Source organism: Pituophis catenifer, unplaced genomic scaffold (genome assembly GCF_029215685.1).
Source record: "Pituophis catenifer annectens isolate HBS135680 unplaced genomic scaffold, rPitCat1.0.hap2 SCAF_15, whole genome shotgun sequence".
NCBI lineage: Eukaryota > Metazoa > Chordata > Lepidosauria > Squamata > Colubridae > Pituophis > Pituophis catenifer.
This window is the reverse complement of record NW_027256895.1, coordinates 19,730,073-19,750,169: the sequence shown is the minus strand read 5'-3', so window position 1 is coordinate 19,750,169 and position 20,097 is coordinate 19,730,073. Positions and strand designations below refer to the sequence as shown.

Here is a 20,097-nt window from a genome sequence, read left to right as displayed (position 1 = left end):
TAGGGAGTGCAACATACTAACAAATCAACTCACAGAGCTTTGGGCTCCCACCCATGGGTTGGAATAGGATGGGGATAATAAATACCATTATTCTGTGTTAGTTGCTCCTATTTTCATGGTGTCCCATAGGATTTAGAAGAGAAAAGTGACTAATTTCATAATGATAGTAAAACAGTCACATATGTGAACAACTTCAAAACATGTGAGGACTTGCAGAGGGAGGAACACATGAGCCACAAGATACAAAAATAAAATCATTAAATCCATAAAGTGAAATAGAGATATAAATATATGTATGTGTAAGGGCATTACTGTAATTCTATTCTATTCTATTCTATTCTATTCTATTCTATTCTATTCTATTCTATTCTATTCTATTCTATTCTATTCTATTCTATTCTATTCTATTCTATTCTATTCTTCTAAAAATATTAAAGCTGCCTGTTTCTTATTGGGATATTGTAAGTATTCAATAATATTTAAGACAGTCCTCACAATATCACTTAGCTGTCTTCTTGGCAGAAAACCCACTTGGTATTCATTTATATATGCCTGTAAAATCTTCTTTAGTCTTTCTGCCAAACTGGCTGCAAAGAGTTTGTAATCCTTGATGAGTAATGAAATTGGTCTACAATTCTTTGTCTTTGTCACTCTTTTTTTTTATTGAAAAGTTTTATAGGAAATACAAACATTTTCTCCCCCCCTCCCCCCTCCCCCATCCCTCCCCCCATCCCTCCCCCCTTGCCCTCCCACCCATCCTTTCCCCCTCCCCTTCCCCCCAACCCCCCTCCCTAGACTTCCCAGAACAAGCACAGGGTATAGCATTCACAAACATAAAACTAAAATATGCTAACAAATTATTGACTTTACATTCTCTCTAGGTCTTTAACTCCTTATAGCTCAAAACCCTATAAACATAAACTAAAGATTGAAAATGTTTCATTCATAAGCTATATGAATCTTCTTAGTCTGATACTTGTTTTGAATATAGTCGATCCATCTTCTCCATTCCGATATGTATCTTTCATTTGAATGGTCTTTAAGATATGATGAAATTTTTGCCATTTCCGCCAAATGCACGACTTTTAGTGTCCATTCCTCAATAGTAGGTGGCTCTTCCTTCTTCCAATACTGTGCCACCAGTAACCTGGCAGCTGTTATTAAATTCAAAACCAACTTAGTCTCTATTACAGTACAATCCATAACTATTCCCAACAAAAAAAAATGTGGTGTAAATTTAATCTTTTTCTTTAAAATATTTTGAATAATCCACCATATTTTTATCCAAAAAGCCTTAATTTTTTTACATATCCACCATATATGAAAATATGTAGCATCTTCACACTTGCATCACCAGCACTTAGGTTGTAAGTTTGGATACATACAGGCTAGTTTTTTTGGATCTAAATGTCATCTATAAAACATTTTATAAAAATTCTCTCTTAAGTTTTGGGCTTGTGTAAATCTTACATTTCTAACCCATATCTTTTCCCATGTTTCCATCATTATTGATTCTCCTATATTTTGTGCCCATTATATCATACAGTCCTTGATTAGCTCTGTTTCTGAATCTATTTCCACTAACACATTATACAACCTTTTTATATGCATTTGACTTTTGTCTCTTATTTGTTTTATCAAATTCTCATCCTGCTGCAAAATACCAATTTTTTGATCTTCTTTCCATCTGGCCTGCAGCTGCCCATACTGAAACCAAGTTCTAATTATTCCTTCTTCTCTTAATTGCTCCATAGATTTTAATTGTAATCTAACTCCTTCTTTATAAAGGAGTTCCTTGTACATAGTTTTATCCTGCTTTTGCTCCAAATTTATATTCTCTATCGCATCAGACACGCAATAGAGCATTTCTTAATATATGACTTTTAAAGGTCTTATCTACTTTCTTATCATACAATAAATAAGCATGCCAGCTGTAGACCAGACCATATCCTTCAATATTTAATATCCTATCCTCCGTTAAATTTATCCAATCAGTAATTGCTGAGAGGGCAGCGGCTTCAAATTTTATTTGAAATAAAATTTCAGAATTTTATTTGTGAGATTGTTAGATAGCCATATAATGTCAATCCTTGAAAAAGATTTATGTCTTTCAGAAAAAAAGATATATTCTCTGGCATCTCCATTTTTATATCTATATATATTTTTATATATAGATTGTCCATCATCTCAAAGAAAATCTTTGATAATTTACCCTGTGAGGGTTTAATCTCTTTGATAGATGTTCTATCCAATGCTGGTGTAGTCATTCAATTCCAATCGCCGATCATAAGCCAGTTTCAATATGAAAAGGGAAGTAACTGGTCCATTAAATATTCAAAAAATTGCTTTTATTATCATTTGGCCTATTCACATCCATCACTATTGACTTTATTCCACTGAGTTCAATTTCCACTACTACAAATCTACCATATTCATCTGCTATAAGTAGCATGGGTTTAAACTGGGGTTCTATATATAAGACAATTGCATTGATCTTTTTTACACCAGCTGATATAAATTCATCCCCTAGTTGTTTATTTGTCAAATACTTCTTATCTTGTTTCTTGATATGTGTTTCTTGGAGACAGACTCTATCAACATTAAGTTTCCTCAAATAATGAAATATTTTTATGCTTAGATGGGGCATTTGCTCCACTAATATTCCATATGATAAACTTAATCTCCACCTTTAAGCAACATAGTAGATTCCGGAACAACTATCTTGGCCACATCTTCTTCTTTCCTTCTTTTTCTTTCTGCTACATCATCTTCTTCAATGCCACCATTTTAAGCTTGTTCGACCACAGATTTTTTTTCCTATACCCATTCAGCTCCATCTGGAGCTGAAATTAATTTATGTTTGATCAAAAAGTCTTTAGCTTTCTGTGTTGAATTCAGTCTCAGTCTCCTAATGGAATAAATTTTTCTCTGCTTCAAGATGTCATTAAGGAATTCAAACTGGAATTTCCTTCAGAACAATAATATCTATATTTTTTATTCTCAATCTGTGTTTAAAATGGCAGTCCAGAACCTGATCTCTTATACTTCTTCTTATACAAGTTATTTATTTATTTATTTATTTATTTATTTATTTATTTATTTATTTATTTATTTATTTATTTATTTATTATTTCTATATCGCCCTACTCCCGAAGGACTCAGGGCGGTGCACAGCCAAACAATAAAACACATACATACAAAATTTAAAAGTAGAATAAAATCAAATTAAATAATTTTGGCCCCAACAAATTTAAAACCCCAAACTTTTAAAACCAATTTAAAATTGAATGTATAAAATACTAAAAGATATTTAAAAATTAAAAATCTTTTATAAAAGAGGGAGAAAATTGAGCCAGGCCCGCCTGGTGAAATAGTAAGGCCTTTAAAGTGCGGTGGAAGGTGCGCAGATCTGGGATCCTCCGTATCTCTGGGGGGAGCTCGTTCCAGATAGTAGGTGCCCCCACAGAGAAGGCTCTCCCCCTGGGGGCCACCAGTCGGCATTGTTTGGCTGACGGCACCCAGAGGAGCCCCTCTCTATGGGAGCGTACTGGCCAGTGGGAGGCTATTGGTGGTAGTAGGTGGTCCCGCAAGTACCCAGGTCCTAAGCCATGGAGCGCTTTAAAGGTGGTAACCAAAACCTTGAAACGCACCCGGAAGACCACCGGGAGCCAGTGCAGCTCGCGCAGGAGGGGTGTTACATGGGAACGCCATGTCGCTCCCATTACCACCCATGCGGCCGCACTCTGCGCCAGTTGGAGCCTCCGGGTGCTCCTCAAGGGGAGTCCCATGTAGAGAGCATTGCAATAGTCCAGGCGGGAGGTGACAAGGGCATGAGTGACCGTGCATAACGAGTCCCGATCCAGAAAGGGACGCAACTGGCGAATCAGGCGAACCTGATGAAAAATCCTCCCAGTAACGGCTGTCAAGTGGTCTTCTAAAGACAGCCGTGAATCCAGGAGGACGCCCAAGTTGCGAGCCCTCTCCGTGGTGGCCAATGATTCGCCCCCAATAGTCAGTGATGGCGTCAACTGACTATATCGGGACGTCGGAAACCACAGCCACTCGGTCTTGGATGGGTTGAGCCTGAGCCTGTTCCTCCCCATCCAGATCCGTACGGCCTCCAGGCACCGGGACATCACTTCAAGGGCATCGTTGGGGTGATCCGGGGTGGAGATGTACAGCTGGGTGTTGTCAGCATACTGATGGTATTCCACCCCGAAACCACGGATGATCTTGCCCAGCGGCTTCACATAAATGTTGAACAGGAGAGGCGAGAGGACCGACCCTTGCGGCACCCTGCATATGAGGGGCCTCGGGGTCGACTTCTGTCCCCCTGTCAACACAGACTGCGACCGGTCAGAGAGAAAGGAGGAGAACCACCGCAACACAGTGCCTCCCACCCCTAATTCTTCCAACCGGCGCAGCATGATACCATGGTCGATGGTATCAAAAGCCGCTGAGAGATCTAACAGGACCAGGACAGAGGAGCACCCCCTGTCCCGAGCCCTCCAGAGATCATCAACCAATGCGACCAATGCCGTTTCTGTGCTGTACCCGGGCCTGAAGCCCAACTGGATCCAGATACATATCCAGATACGTCGTTTCATCCAGGTGCTGGGGGAGCTGTTGCACAACCACACTCTCAACAACCTTTCCCACAAAGCGAAGGTTGGAGACCGGACGATAATTTACCAACATTGCCAGGTCCAGGGAAGGCTTCTTGAGGAGAGGCCTCACCACCGCCTCTTTCAAGGTGGCGGGAAAGTCACCCTCACCCAGCGAAGCATTTATAATCCCCTGGAGCCAGCCTCATGTCACTTCCCGGGAAGCCAGTACTAACCAGGAAGGACACGGGTCCAATAAACAAGTGGTCGCGTTCAGTCTACCCAGAATCCTGTCCACATCCTCAGGGGTCACAGGATCAAACTCATCCCAGATAACATTCTCAAGACCTGCCCCTGTCTCTCCCCCTGAGACTACCCAGTCGGAGTCCAAATCTTCCCGAATCTGAGTGATTTTGTCATATAGATACTGAACAAAATCCTCAGCTCTACCTTCCAAGGGGTCCTCCCATGCTTCCTGATGGAGCAGGGAGCAGGTCACCCTAAAGAGGGCGGCCGGGCGATTATCTGATGATGCAATAAGAGCAGCAAAATAGCTACATTTCGCTGCTTTTATCGCCACTAAGTAATTCCTAATGTGGGATCTTACTAGTGTCCGGTCAGATTCAGAAAGACTGGCCCTCCAACTACTCTCTAGGCGTCTTTTCTGGTGCTTCAACTCCCTCAGCTCCTCGGTAAACCAAGGAGCCAATTGAGATTGGCGCTGGGTCAGAGGCCGCAAAGGCATGACCCGATCCAGAGCTCCAGCAGCCACCCTCTCCCAGGCGGCCACCAGGTCTCCAGTCGAGGCGTGTGCCAGAACCTCAGGAAATGGCCCAAGCTCCGTCTGGAATCTGTCAGGTTCCATCAGGCGCCTGGGGCGGAGCCATCTTACCGGCTCCGCCTCCCTGCGGTGGGGTGCAGCGGTTCGAAAGTCAAGATGAAGGAGAGAGTGATCTGACCATGACAAGGGTTCAGTAACTATATCCCCTATCTCAAGATCCCTCGACCACTGTCCAGAGACAAAAACCAGATCCAGCGTGTTTCCCCCTGTGTGGGTAGGGCCATGAATTAACTGGGTCAGGTCCATAGCTGTCATGGAAGCCATGAACTCCTGAGCCATCTCCGACGTCTCACCCACGGACGGCAGGTTGAAATCCCCCATGACCATAAGCCTAGGAGTATCAACCGCCACCGCGGCGATGACGTTGAGTAGCTCGGGCAGGGCTGTTGCCACGTGGCAGGGAGCCAGGTACGTGATCAGCAAACCCATCTGAACCCCATGACCCCATTTCACAAAAAGGGATTCACAGCCGTCCGTCTGAGGAACAGTGGCCTCCCTCGGTCTCAGACCTTCTTTAATGATAACCGCTACCCCCCCTCCCCTCCCCTGTGACCTCGGCTGATGGAATGCTTGGAAACCTGGAAGGCACATTTCAACGAGGGGAACCCCCCCTCCTGGCCCAACCAGGTCTCCGTAATACCTGCCAAGTCCGCACCCCCCTCCTGAACAAGATCACAGATGAGGGGGGCTTTATTTACTACGGACCTGGCATTGCACAGCATCAGCCGAAGGCCTGGGTCCTGAGGGTCTATGCAACCTGAGGAGCGAGTAGAGCCTTGGGGGCCGGAGAACGCCACTGCTCGTAGACAGCGAGTGCGCACTCCCCTAACACGATATGGCCCCCTGCTCCCACCATATCTACCCCTCCCACCTACAGTACTGATGTTCAAAAAACCATCCGGACAAGCTCTAACCCCCCCTCGACCCCGGGTCCCCCACCCCCCACACCGCGCTTCACTGCCAGTCCCGACCCTCCCCCTTGTGGGTTATCCCCCATACCCACAACCCGAATTCCAATCTGACCCTCCCCCTCCCTGGGACCCCTTAAAAATTTGACTAAAAATTTCGATAGAAAACCCCTCAATCCCCTAGTTTGCACATGCCACCTCTCTGGGTCCCAAAACCCGTCCTTGAGGTGGGCCCTTGGTAGTGAGGAGGGCCACATCTGCGAGAGGGGGGAATTTCACAGCACAAGAAGATCTGCTGTCGTGTACATCTCCAAGATACAGCGATGGAGGCACGGAGCTCAAGCAGGAGACTTCACAAAAGATGTAACACAGCCATTTGTTCATTGATGTACTATTGGTATCTCTACTGTCCTCCCGTGACAGTAGGAGGGTCCTGATTATCTCATCCAATGGGAACGGCCTCCAGCCCGCCCTCTCACGGCAGGGCCCCCAGGGAGCTGTAGATCGAAAAAACTTCTCCGACAGACGAGACTCATGATGTAATAAAGGATCCCTCAACAGTTGTATCAATTGGCTGACCCATCGTCAGAGGAAGAGTTTATCAGTCTATCAGTCTATCAGTCAGTCAGTGAGTCACTTCAGGGGCAAAGATGGAAAATCCTTGGCATAGTCTTATACTATGTTTATACAATAAACATCCCTTAGTAACTTTCTTGTGACGGTGAATCTGGAATTTATTCTTTAAATCTTGTCCAAATCAATATCCATTTCTTTTTCCTCCTTATTAATTAACTTGGCCAAGGCCTTCACCATCCTTAATTTTTAATCTGAGCTTCAAGAATTATTATCTCTTCCAATTCAACTTCACATAAAGAGTTTGTCTTTTCCAATTTATGCTCCATACAATCTACTCTGGCTTTCACCTGTTTCATATCTCCTTTCAGACATTGGAATTCTTCCTGGAGTTCCCTTGCCAGCGAATCAAACTTTGCTTCAAGCTTTGTTCTGACATTTTGAATTTGCTTATGTGTTTTTAACATATACTCATCCATAAAAGGCTTTAAAAACCTAGTGCCCAAGAAGCAGTGGCACCATTGTCCATTGAGAATGGCTGATTCTTCCACAGTGAACTTGCATGACTGAGGAAAAAGCCAAACAGCGTGCCACCAAAATGAAACATCAGGCTGGAAAATAAGATTAGTAAGATGAGATTTATTTATTACTAAATGTCTACGCCATCCATCTTGCCAAGATGACCCTAAGCAGTTTATAGTCATATGATTAAAATATGATAAAAAATCCTGAAACAGCAAAAATTTAAAATTCAGTTAAAATTCAATTAAGAAAGATGGCAGAGGGGAGTAAAGTATGTACAAGGAGGAGGTAGCAACTAATTAATCACCTCAGCAGGCATGATATTCTGAAGTACAGAACCCACAGCAGAAAATATTCTTCTCCTGTACCCTGTCAGCCAAAAGTCCTTGACCAATGGGATCCAGAGCATTACCTCTTCTGCCAGCATGCGTAAACAATTAAACCCATTGGAGTCATCAACTGGCACTTTGACTCACTGTGTGCCTCTCATTCAAGTGCTGCAAAACTCTACTCAAACAGACTTATAACCATGAAACATGCTGTTCTACACAGTCATCATACTCGACTGAATCGCTTAAAAGGAGACTATTATGCAAATTGGATACGAGCATGTGTTGGACTTCTGATGGAATTTATTTGAATTTACTAGAATTATTTTTTGTGCCTGAAATTTCTTTGATCTTTGCTATTGAGAAGAAGACATATGGCCAGCTTTTGAATTTACCTGATGTTTTGTAGGAGACCACCGCAAATGGTATGCATCATGGAATTCCATCTGTCCGATTGCTTCAGAATAAAAATCGTAGACCTTCCCTGTTTAAAAAAACCTCATTTGTTTTAAACTGCATTTCTTTTTATACATTCTACTGCATATGAATTAAGATGACCAACAAAGACAAATTTACAATTCACATTGAATCAATACATTTAATCACATCTCACCATAACATACTAAAATATTTCAATAAATCAATAATGTCAGTAAATATGTCAATACATTAATTTGTGCTGTTATTTATGTTTTTATAGAGCCCAGTTATAATTGCCTTCCAGAAGAAAAGAAAAAAACTTTCCTAGCTATCCAAATCTCAGGGGACAGGGCAACATAGAACACCACTGTCTCTGTACATTGTTCTCTAGCTTAAATGTCGAAGTGGGGAAGTTCTCCAACCTGTACATAGAAAGAATATCAGGCAAACATAAAGATTTCTTAAAACTTTCTCTTCATGAGCTGGTGTTTATCGTTCAGTTCAGGTCTCATCACAATGATAAAACACTTGGGAAGAAAGATGCACACCAATAAGCCAGCACTGGAGGAGATCATGGAGAAGATCTCCACAGCCAGCATATACTTTCCCTTTGTGCTTAGGTAGGTTGGAATAAAACACAACCAAACACTGCAGAAGACCAACATGCTGAAGGTGATGAATTTGGCTTCATTGAAACTGTCAGGTAACCTCCTGGCTAGAAAAGCAGCAGAGAAGCTAAGCAGAGCAAGAAAACCCATAAAGCCCAAAACACAGTAGAACATGACCGAGTCTTCATGGCACTCCAGGATAAGTTCTTCAGGTATTGAATGTGCATCAAAATCTGGATATGGTGGGGATGTTATCAGCCACACAGCACAAACACATATTTGAACAAGGGAGCAGGTGAGTAGAATGAAACCTATCATTCTTCCCCCGACCCATTTCCTCAATTTGGAACCAGGTTTGGTAGCCATGAATGCTAGAACCACAACAAAGGTTTTGGCCAAGACACAAGAAACTGCCACAGAAAAGATAAGGCCAAAAGCTGGTTGTCGGAGGAGACACACAATTGTATTGGGTCTCCCCACAAATAGAAAGACACAAAGGAAAGAGAGGAGAAGGGAAACTAGGAGTGTATAAGTGAGATTCAGGTTGTTGGCTTTGACGATGGGAGTATCTTTATGTTTCATGAAGATTGTGATGACCAAGGTTGTCACTGAAGAAAAACAAAGGGAAAGAACAGTCAGACTGATCCCTAAGGGTTCTTCATAGGACAAAAAGGTGATCCGCTTTGGAATGCACATATTTTTCCCCGGATTTGGATATTGATCTTCTGGACATGGAGAGCAGTCATCTACATCTGAAAAAGAATGCAGGTGAGTTGATATAGGAAATTATAGTGTTGGCTTAATCCCAATATATTTGGAAATTTCCTACCCTTCTCCTTGGATATTTTCCCCTCTGGACATAGACGGCAATCATAGCAACAAAACAACTTCCCTTCTTTCTTGGCCTTGCTGTGTCCTGTCTCACAAGGATAGTTACACAAAGATAAAGGTAATGCCTACGAATGAATCAAGAAGAATATATTAAGATACAGAGAGGAAAGGAAGTACTTGTAGAGTTTTTGTGGAATCAACAGATTAAAAATTAAGTAGTGGGATGACATAATTTTAGATGTAATTGCTCTTAAATTATAATTAATTAAATATTTACAATAATTGCATTTATAGCCTTCAATAACCATCATCACCACTCTTCAAAGAAAATTTCTGTGGTCATTAGTTAAAAAGTTGGTTTTCTCAACTTCTGAATTTTGATGTCAGGTAACTGATGAGATTTAGTGTGCTGGCTTTCAGCTTTTACTTCAAAACCATGAAAACCACTGTCCATAGTTAAAAGGGAGCTACGGAAATTATACGGAAATTTCCTAATATTCAATAGCAAATGTTAGAAAATGTAGCAGTATTTTTCCTTCCCCAGGAGATTTGTACCTGGTTTATTCAGAGATGATGCTCTGAGACTTTCATCAATAATTATATTTAAATGAAGGTAGATAAATGTAGGTTCAAAGAGCTAACCTGATTAAAATCTTCTGGCCATGTGATGGAATCTACAGAAATATTGAAGAACTTCTCTGCTGGAGCTGTGGGGTCAACCATTCCAACTTTAATCCTTGCAAATGACTGATTTGGGAATGTGACCCAGCTGATAATATCAAATCCACCAATGAATTCTCCATTTGTATCAAAGGAGATCTTTTCACCAACACTGTTGTTGAAACTGACACTTCTCAGAAAAGAATGAACCTGAAACACAGAGGCAATCAGAGAGAAACAAACCAAGTGAGGGAGATAATATAAACCCTTTTTTGTTTAAGTTGTAGGCCAGTATCAAACAAACAACATAATAATCATTCTAACAAAGCAGAAAAGATAATTTATCAGATTACTGAAATAAAATTAACATAGAATTGCAAAATAAAAAAAAGCAAAAAATTAAAAATAAAATTAAGCTCTGTACTTTAATTGTGAAAGCTAATTAAGCCAGATGGCTGGCTTAAATATAAATATATAATAAATACCAAGATGCTTAAAACTACCATATAATTGTCCTCATTTCACACACTAGCAAGGTTGTACTCAAAATCCTACAAGCTAGGCTTCAGCAGTATGTGAACCGAGAACTAAGGAGTACACATGATTTTTTTAAAAAGTCAGAGGATATAGGGGCAGAACCATCCAGGTGGGTAGGCGGAGCCTCCCGCTGCCACTACCGGTTCGCCCGATTTAGAGTGAACCGGTAGAAATCCATCACTGTACCAGACCACATGAGAAACCTGTATGCAGGTTCAAGAAGCAATAGTTAGAACCAGACATGGAACAATTGATTGATTCAAAATAAGGAAAGAGTACTACAAAGATATATATTGTCACCCTGTTCATTTAAATTATATGCAGAATTAATTATATGAAATTCCAGGCTGCATAAATCACAAGCCAGAATTAAGTTAGCCAGGAGAAATATCAACAACCTCAAATAAAGAGATGATTCTACTTTAATGGCAGGAAACCAACCAACCAACCAATCCATCAATCAATCAATCAGAATAGAGTTGGAAGGGACTGATAAGTACTTGGGGTTCCGGAGGTGGTATCGCAGTGGTGCAGTAGAAGGAGAATGGTCTTTGTTCTCCAACATTGAACTTTTCACATTTTGGGGACCTTTCAGGGCGCAAAAGCCTGGAGGGCATTGCGGACTAGAATGGGAGTCCAGAGCATGGCGAAGTGAAGGGCAATCATTCGTTGCATGAATGGACATTCCTGTCGATCCAGCATGAATGTGTCTGGCAGCTTGCTATGGCAGACCTGAGGCTGAGATGAGCCAATGAGTAAAGGGAAGAGAAGATTTTTTCAACAGACAGTGTCATTTCAAGCAATTACTTCAATTACCACAAGATTTAAGATCATTTTGAAAGATTGAGTCCGGTCTTTGCGAGTTAACAAGTTTTCCAGTGGAGAGTATGAGCGGCGATTTGGCAGAAGGAGGAATGAGTCAGCAGAATGCATTTAACTGTCAAGGCAGAAAAGAAGAGAAAATGTGAAAACTGTGAAGAGGAGGCACGATTGTAGACACCTGGAAAGAACTGAGGACTACAAAGAAGGTGAGAGAACTGGCACACTAGAGAGACACTGAAGAGATAGAAAAGGACAGGAATGGATCTGAAAGGAGAAGAAGAAGTGAGGACCGACATTGCTGTGACTCAGCATAGCAAGAGGAGCGGATTGGCTGAGTGTTGGAGTTGCAAAAAGAAAGGAAAGAATCTCTTTTGGTCTTACTTGAACTTTTGAGCAGAGGATTTAAAGAGCACTGAGGTGAAAGTAAAATGTAAGGAGAAAGAAAAAAACTGTTGGTTCCTGCATAGATCATATAAAGCCTTCACTTATTTATGAATTTTATAAAATCCATAATATTGCATATTACACCCGAGATTTTAATTTTTTGCATATACAGCCGTGAAAACTTAAGAAGACACACACATACACATATTAATATAGAACATTGATATAGTTATTTATCTCATATTTATACTTGTAGACGTATAGAGAGATAGTGATATAGTTATATAGATATATAGATTTTTCCTTTTTTTCTCTTGATAGTTGCTTTATACGCCAATTAGCTCACTAAATTGGAACCAGAATTAGAGATAGTTGAACAAACAGATAGTAATTGGTTGATGATAGTGTGGAAAAATATTTATAAAATACTGGAAGAGCAAAGTAGAGTATTGAAAGAGATGACTAGCCTCACAACAACTTTAAAGACAGGGGAAAAAAACAGCATCAAACCCAACAATAACAATGGTTTCCCCTTCAAACCAACATTCGGCTGAGGGGTTTTCAAAGGTGGAAAAATCTACCGGGGCACCAAATATGCAAACAATGCAACCCACCCTGACATTGATCCAGGAAACAATGATTAAGATGCAAGAAACTATATTTAGCAACCATGGTGAAATGAAAATTGATATCCAAAAATTAAATAGTAAAATGAATTCAATCCAGGAAGCAATTCAGAAAAATGAACAAAAAATAAAAATTGTAGAAGCCAAAGCTGAACAAACTAAAAAAAAAAAAAATTGGATCAGGTAGATCAGAAGATAATGGCTCTAAATAAAGATCTTTTTTTTTGAAAAAAGTTTTATTTTAGATTAAAATAAAAAAAATAAAAATAAAAAAACACAACAACAACATAAAAATATCATCCTTACAAACAATTATAGACAGCATCTCAATCAGTTAAAATCATTTCGTGCTTACAATTCTCCAGATCTCCTCATATAACAATTATTCTTTACTTAAACTGAAGATAAATATTTAAACATTTCATATATGCTATCTCATCTCCATACTTTTTTGTCAAACCATTGATAAAATATCTCCCATATCAAATAATATTGTTTATCTTCCTGTTCTCTTATTTCAAATGTCAATCTACTCATTTCAGCATAGTCCAACATTTTCATAATAATTTCTTCATCAGTAATTATCTTCTCTCCTTTCCAGTTTTTGGCAAATACAATTCTGGCTGCTATTAAAATGTTCACAATTAAGTATTGTAATTCTTTATTAAATGTCTCTGGTAAAATTCCTAATAAAAATATGTCTGGTTTAAAGTCAATATGTCTCTTTGTCATTTTTTCTAACTATGTATTTTAGTCCAAAATCTCCTTGCTTCCACGCCTGTCCACCACATATGGTAGTACGATCCTGGAGTTTGATGACACTTCCAACATTTCTTCAATTTATTCTTAAACATCCTGGCTATTCTCGTTGGGGGTAAATGCCACCTGTAAAACATCTTATTCAAATTCTCTTTATATGCTGTTGACATTGTCATTTTATAATTATGTGATCACAATTTTTGCCATTTCTCTAAATCAATACTATAACCAAAATTTTCCCCCATGCTATCATTGATTCTTTAACTTGTTCTTCTTCCAGTTTTGCTTCAAGTAAATATCCATATAACTTTTTAATTACATGGTCATCTGAACCCATTAATATCTTGTTTAAACCAGTCAAAACACTATAAATACCTTCTTGTTTAAAGTCTTCTCAATATCTGGAAAGTATTTGCATGTATGAAAACCAATCTATCTTAATTCCCTGATCTTCTAAGTTTTGTTTCAATTTAAGTTCGCCCTTTTCATCCAATAATGGCTCTAAATAAAGATCTTGAGGATTCTGTGATTCAGTTGGAAATGGATAAGGCATCGTTCTATTTGAGATTCCGAAATGTGACCGAGATAAAAGATGAAGATCTTGGACAGATTATGGCAGAGATTATAGCAGAATCTCTGCAGAGAGATAAACAGGAAATTATGTGTGGTGGTGACATCCTGTGTGGTTTTCGTGAGTGTGGGTCTGGTGTCATTCTTTGTGTTAGGGACTCGTTTGTCAATGAGGGCGGGTTTCCAAATGTCTGGTAAGAATAATGCACTTATTCTTCTCTTGGTAAGTGCACACATTGAAGAACACAAGAACTCGGTCAGAAAAGAGGAACCAACTTCTTCCCTGGTCCAACACCTTAAAGCCACAGGACATGATATTGACTTTAAAAAAACCCAGAACTATCACCAAAACTGAACACTTTAACAACAGAATAATCAGAGAAGCCATCGAGATAGAAAAACACCCACACAGCATGAATAAACGAGATGATACCTCCCACCTACCAGCCATTTGGAAACCCGCCCTCATTGACAAACAAGTCCCTAACACAAAGAATGACACCAGACCCACACTCACGAAAACCACACAGGATGTCACCACCACACATCCACGCAAAAAGCAAACCCACACCGATGAAGCACGACCAAAAACCAGAAGCCAGACCACAGCTGCATCATTAGCCACTTTAAATCCCTCCAATCCATACATGAAGCAAACTGACACCCATCATGAAGATGTGGCACGATCACAAACGCGAAGCCAAACAACAGCAATGCAGCTCACCAGCTCAAATCCCCCTGCAACTCAGACTAACACGAGCACAACCAAGCCCCCACCTAAACAGAACACACCCCCATCCAATCAGAGCACAGCCAACCCCCCATCCAATCAGAGCACAGCCAAACCCCCAACCAATCAGAACACACCTCCACCCAATCAGAACACAGCCAAGCTCCCACCCAACCAGTTCACACCCCCACTAGCAGTTAAAAGGAAGAAACAGCTGCGATCTCACATTGCTCCTAGAAGCACGAAGCCGAAAACACCAGCCTGAAGATGACGAATGAGACTTCGTCGAAACGTCGCCAAGACACTTCCAATTTTACGCGGGAGAAAACCCGAATAACCAAAGACCTACATACAAATACCCACGAAAACCTCAGAAAACAAACATATATATATATATATATACTTATAAATACACAGACCAAACCCCTTTCTGCTTACAATATGTCTTATCTAGATATTGTCTTATATATTAGAATATATTATCTTATATTCAAATCAGAGAGAAAAATGATCATAAGGCATGCTTAGTTATGGTAACATAGATGGGATTCAGGATCACTTCACTTGGAGGAGTGATATGCATTCAATCATAGCTCGTATACAGAACTGGGCTACAATGTCTGATATCCCCATTCTTGGTCCACTAGCAAGAGACAAAGGCAGTCAGGCTCCTTCTCCTCCAGCTAATATGTTATGAATGTAGAAATATTTACATTTCTGAAGATCATATGAATGGTCTTGAATGACAGGAGGGAGGGACACTATCAAGGCAAAAGTCAAATAAGAAGAGCTTTAAACTTGACCAAGAAATATGAATTGAGAAAACATTTCAGAGAAGGCATACTATATCAAACAAAGATGATATAATGGAGAGCTGAGTACATTGCAAGATTCAGTTCTACAGCTCTTGCAATAAAATTACTCCTGACCTACATGGTGTTGATTTCTCAGTCTGGTCTATCTTTTGGGGCTGAAAACATCTTGGAGGTCTCTACATATGAGAAATAGTTAGGTACAAGTGGTGCTCATTCAATGGCAGCTTGTTCAGCAATCATTTGAAATTCCAAAGGTGCAGAATGTATAGTACTTATGACTTCCCAGAAATTCCAGTTGTCGCAACCCCCCTGTGATCATATGATCACAATACTGGGAATTGGCGACTGGATTTCTGACTTTTGCAGCATCCCACAGTTACAGGGTTGTGATTTGAAACCTTCCTTGCTGGCTTTCCTCAAGCAAAGTCAATAGAGAAACTGGAAGTAAGTTGGAAGTTTTAATCCATGAGGTGCTTAAATACCTGGGTAGTCCTTGCTTAACAATGGTAACTGGGAACTGCCAGAAATGCTTTTGTTAAGGTTCAAATGACAGCATCCTTTATCACTTACCAATGGAAATTGGCATCACTTACCAATGATGCAAACAGGCCCTAATTGCAGAGTTAAGTAAGGATGATCTGTAAAATGTACAGTATAATGGAAGACAGATTTACAGATTTTAGAAGGTAGATTTTAGAATCTAAAATCTAAAATTAATTTGGAAAATTATTTTTAGGAAATATATTCTAGTCTCAGTAGAAGAGGTTAAGAAGTAAGAATTGATGATCAAAAGGCAATGCCCTTTGTTTCACTTGATGTGTTCAAAGAGAGGCAGAATCAACAACTGCTAGATGCTGGAATTTGAAATCGTGCACTAAGCAAGGGCTACTTCCGATGGCTTAAATATCCACTTTTAAATCTATGATTCCTTCATCACTTGTGAGTAGATATGTCTACAAAAAGTAGGCTCAAAATAAAATTCTACCTTGGTCCTCTTTTATGAAGCCACCTGAGATTTAAAAACACTAGAACCCTTTTCCTTGAAGCATATAATGTTGTTCTCATTCTTCTCCATTCATTTGCTCTAAAACTATGGTATGTTTTGCTGTTAATTTCTGTGTATACAAATACATATGACTTTCTAATGGTGTGTGAATAGGTGGGGACCCAACGCCTCATGGAAAGGGAATATTTCATTTTGAATTTTTTCCTGTAGAAATGTCACAATATAATTTACAGTTCTTCCTCTTCCACACATGGATTGTATGAGAAGATCCTCATCAGAAATTGCCTAAAAAAAGCAGGCATGGTTGTACTTTCAAAAATCAAAGAACTGTGTGTGGTTAAAAGCAATTATTCCAAAGAAAGCATCTAGAAGAAAAAGTAACTACTGCACAACAGGTGAATAGAATAGATCACCTGATTCTATTTATTAATGGACTGAACTTATGGCAGGGTTATGGAATGGAGCAAGAAGGTGAATTCTCCAAAGGGAGAGGATATATTTCAGACAAGTAAAAGGCAACTCAGTTCTAAAATTGTGAGAGAAAGAAAATAAAAACACCCCTTCCTGAATAGTTCTCAGATTATAGAGTGGATACATATGTTAAAGTGTTCAGTCTGGCAAGATTTTGTTTATAGGTATGAAACAAGAAAGTATCCATATGACATTCTCAATTTTGGGCTTCAGAGGCAGCAAATTTCATGGACAGAAGTATATTGTAGGAGATGTGATTACAATTTTGTAGAATACCACTTACAATTTTAACATAAGCATAAAAAGTTTTTAGTTGGTTAATCTATTACTATATATCTCACATTTAAACCTACTGTCAATCCCTCAAAAAATTATTGCTCGCTAAAGTTTATGGACATATCTTGCAATTGCTGATATGGTGTTTTCTGCACCGCAAACTTACCTGCCACCACCCTTGATTATGAAACTGTTTCCTCCCTCCTTTCACAATTGCTTTATCTCTGGATTTGTATATATGCAGAGATTGCAAAGCATGTGCCACAGCATAGACTGCATTGTAAATATTGTAACTCTGACTACTCATTAGTGTCTCAAACACAGATGTGGGAAGAGACTCAAGCCTCTCCTGTCCAGTACATTCCTTCTCAGAAGTCTCAGTTTTTGAGTTTGGGAAAAAACAATCGAATGCCTGTTCCCAAAAATCTTTTTGAAAATGATTATGCTTGTTGTTGTTGTTGTTGTTTGGATTCAAGTTTTGAATAAATTCTTGGAAACCTTGGACCTCCTTTGTGTGAACTGCAAAAGATAAAGCCCCATGAAGGAAATGGATATCCCAAGATTTATGAACGGCAATTGAAGTGTAATCTGTCTGAGCTGTTATCAGCCAGATCTTAGTCTTCTTTGGAATGTCCTCCACTTCTGAATACTGGAGGCTAGTTCTCAGGACTGATATGGACTGAGTTTCACCATATATAATTATCACATTGGCTGTGCTGTTCATGAGAACATGGTATATATGTAGTCCTTCCTCTACCATATCAGTAAAATCACTGTAAAATCCTACATTTGGTAACTCTGCTATGAATTCAATGCAGATGCCATAGTCAGAAAATTTGGGGCTCATCTCTTGGAGGAATTTCTCTCCTTTCTCATCCTTTACTATAAGAATTCCAATCCAGATCCATCTAAAGTATACCAATAACTGCAGGAGACCCTTACGTTGATGGAATTCATTTGGAAACATTTGTTGGAAGAAAACTGCTTGAGTGTCTTTATCCATGACAGGGGCAGAGCCATATATCAACTACAGAAAAATAAACATAAGTAAATAAACATGAGTTTTCGGAGAAAGGCGGCATACAAGTTGAACAAATAAATACAAGTTGAACAAATAAATTTGGTGAGCCTATGTGAGCCTCTGAAAATGTCTACATTCATTTGAGTCTTTGGGTATCTTTATATACTGAAAGATTATGCAACTAGTTGTGTTTATTAGGAAATATCAACCAAGATGTCACTCTTGAAATATCAGTAAATACATTTTTGTGGAAGTAGTGTCATTGTGAATATTTCAGATTTGAGCCTTTGTTCAATATCTGGAATTTGCTATGTTTAATAGCCTCATCATCTGTTCAGACTTATGATTACTATACTATTAGGCCAACTTTATCAAGCAAAAATAATATCTACTTATCCAAAGGGTCTGTCCTTTATACAGAGAGAAGCATATACAGTAGAAGTCTTTGGAGCTATGGCATAATGTATATCTACAGCAAATCTTACCTGAGGAACTTTGTAGTTGCACAATATAGTTGCCATGTGAAGAGAGATATCCGGTGCCCCAATGACTGCAGCCAAAGTATTTGTGATCCCACACTTGTAGTTAGGGATGAATTTGCTGTGAGTGAAAGGTAGAATCATGGAGGCAAAGTAAGTCCAGGTTGGACTAAAATTGCTGTTAAAAATGTGGAAGCCTAGCGTGATGTTGGATAGGATCTGAGGATTTTCATTAATCTGTTTTATAGTAAATGCTAAGGCCAGGATATGCTGATAATTCTGAAAAAATATTCTGTAAAACAATTTTTAAAAATACATTAAGAAAAGTCTGTTTCACATTATGTGCCTTGCAATCCTTCAGTCCAGCATATTTTGTGGAATGTGTTTAATAATTCTTATTTCTATGTTTTAGTATATGACAATGCTCCACCACCAAACCACAGCGTTTAAGAATCGCTTATATGTAGAAAGAAATTGCTATATTTTGTTTCCAGAAATATCAATGAGAAAACATATCATGGGAAATATGTGCTTAGCCTTTCTTAATTGTAGTAACAGTTTCATAAATGTAGCCATACATACCTGTGCAATAATAGATCTTTAGATGAGATTTGTTATAAATGGAAATTTGATCCCTATTGCGACTGTTTCAACTTTAACTGGAAACTGAAGTAAAATATAACTTTACATAAGATAAACCCGACATCCTAGTTTAGTTGTTCCTTTCTGGAGTTTTTGCCATTAGAGGAAAATATTTCAAGCATCATATGATTTACCAGCAAAGTTCAGAGCTTGACAATAAATTAATGATGTACTTACATAACTCCATCATGAAATGCCTGAGAAGGATCTTGAATGAATTTAATGGGATTAGAAGTTGCAAAAAATACAGAAATTATGCCAGCAATGTTAATGTCTCCAAGTTGATGATAACTGTGCCGAATAGGAAGTGGTTCTTGAAAGTCACATTGAAGGCTAGGATTTTTGCACACCACTTCAGGCAATACTATTAAGAGTAACTCCACCAATACTAACATCTTCCATGAGTGTCTTCTTTCTGTGTACAAATGCATCTGTCTGCTACAAAATCTTTGAAGTAGATTAGACAGATCTGTCCTCTGGAGATGTTTTTCAGACAAAACTAGAGAGTCCAACATACTAACAACTCAACTCACAGAGCTTTGGGCCTCCCAGCCAAGGGTTGGAATAGACAATAAATACCATTATTCAGTGTCAGTTGCTTCTATTTTCATGGAGTCCCATAGGATTTAGAAGAGAAAAGTGACTAATTTCATAATGATAGTA

At 39.3% G+C, this 20,097-nt stretch overlaps 1 protein-coding gene across 1 annotated transcript; it reads right to left on the bottom strand.

The window, feature by feature from the left end:
- Nucleotides 1-8,658: 8,658 nt before the first annotated feature.
- On the bottom strand, nt 8,659-18,834 carry LOC139324651 (vomeronasal type-2 receptor 116-like). The gene is made up of 5 exons (XM_070954374.1): nt 18,799-18,834; nt 17,459-18,319; nt 10,279-10,506; nt 9,635-9,761; nt 8,659-9,557 (listed from the first exon to the last, which is right to left on the bottom strand). Exons 1-5 carry the CDS (start codon nt 18,832-18,834, stop codon nt 8,659-8,661), a joined length of 2,151 nt encoding a protein of 716 aa, XP_070810475.1.
- Between the last annotated feature and the right edge of the window lie 1,263 nt (nt 18,835-20,097).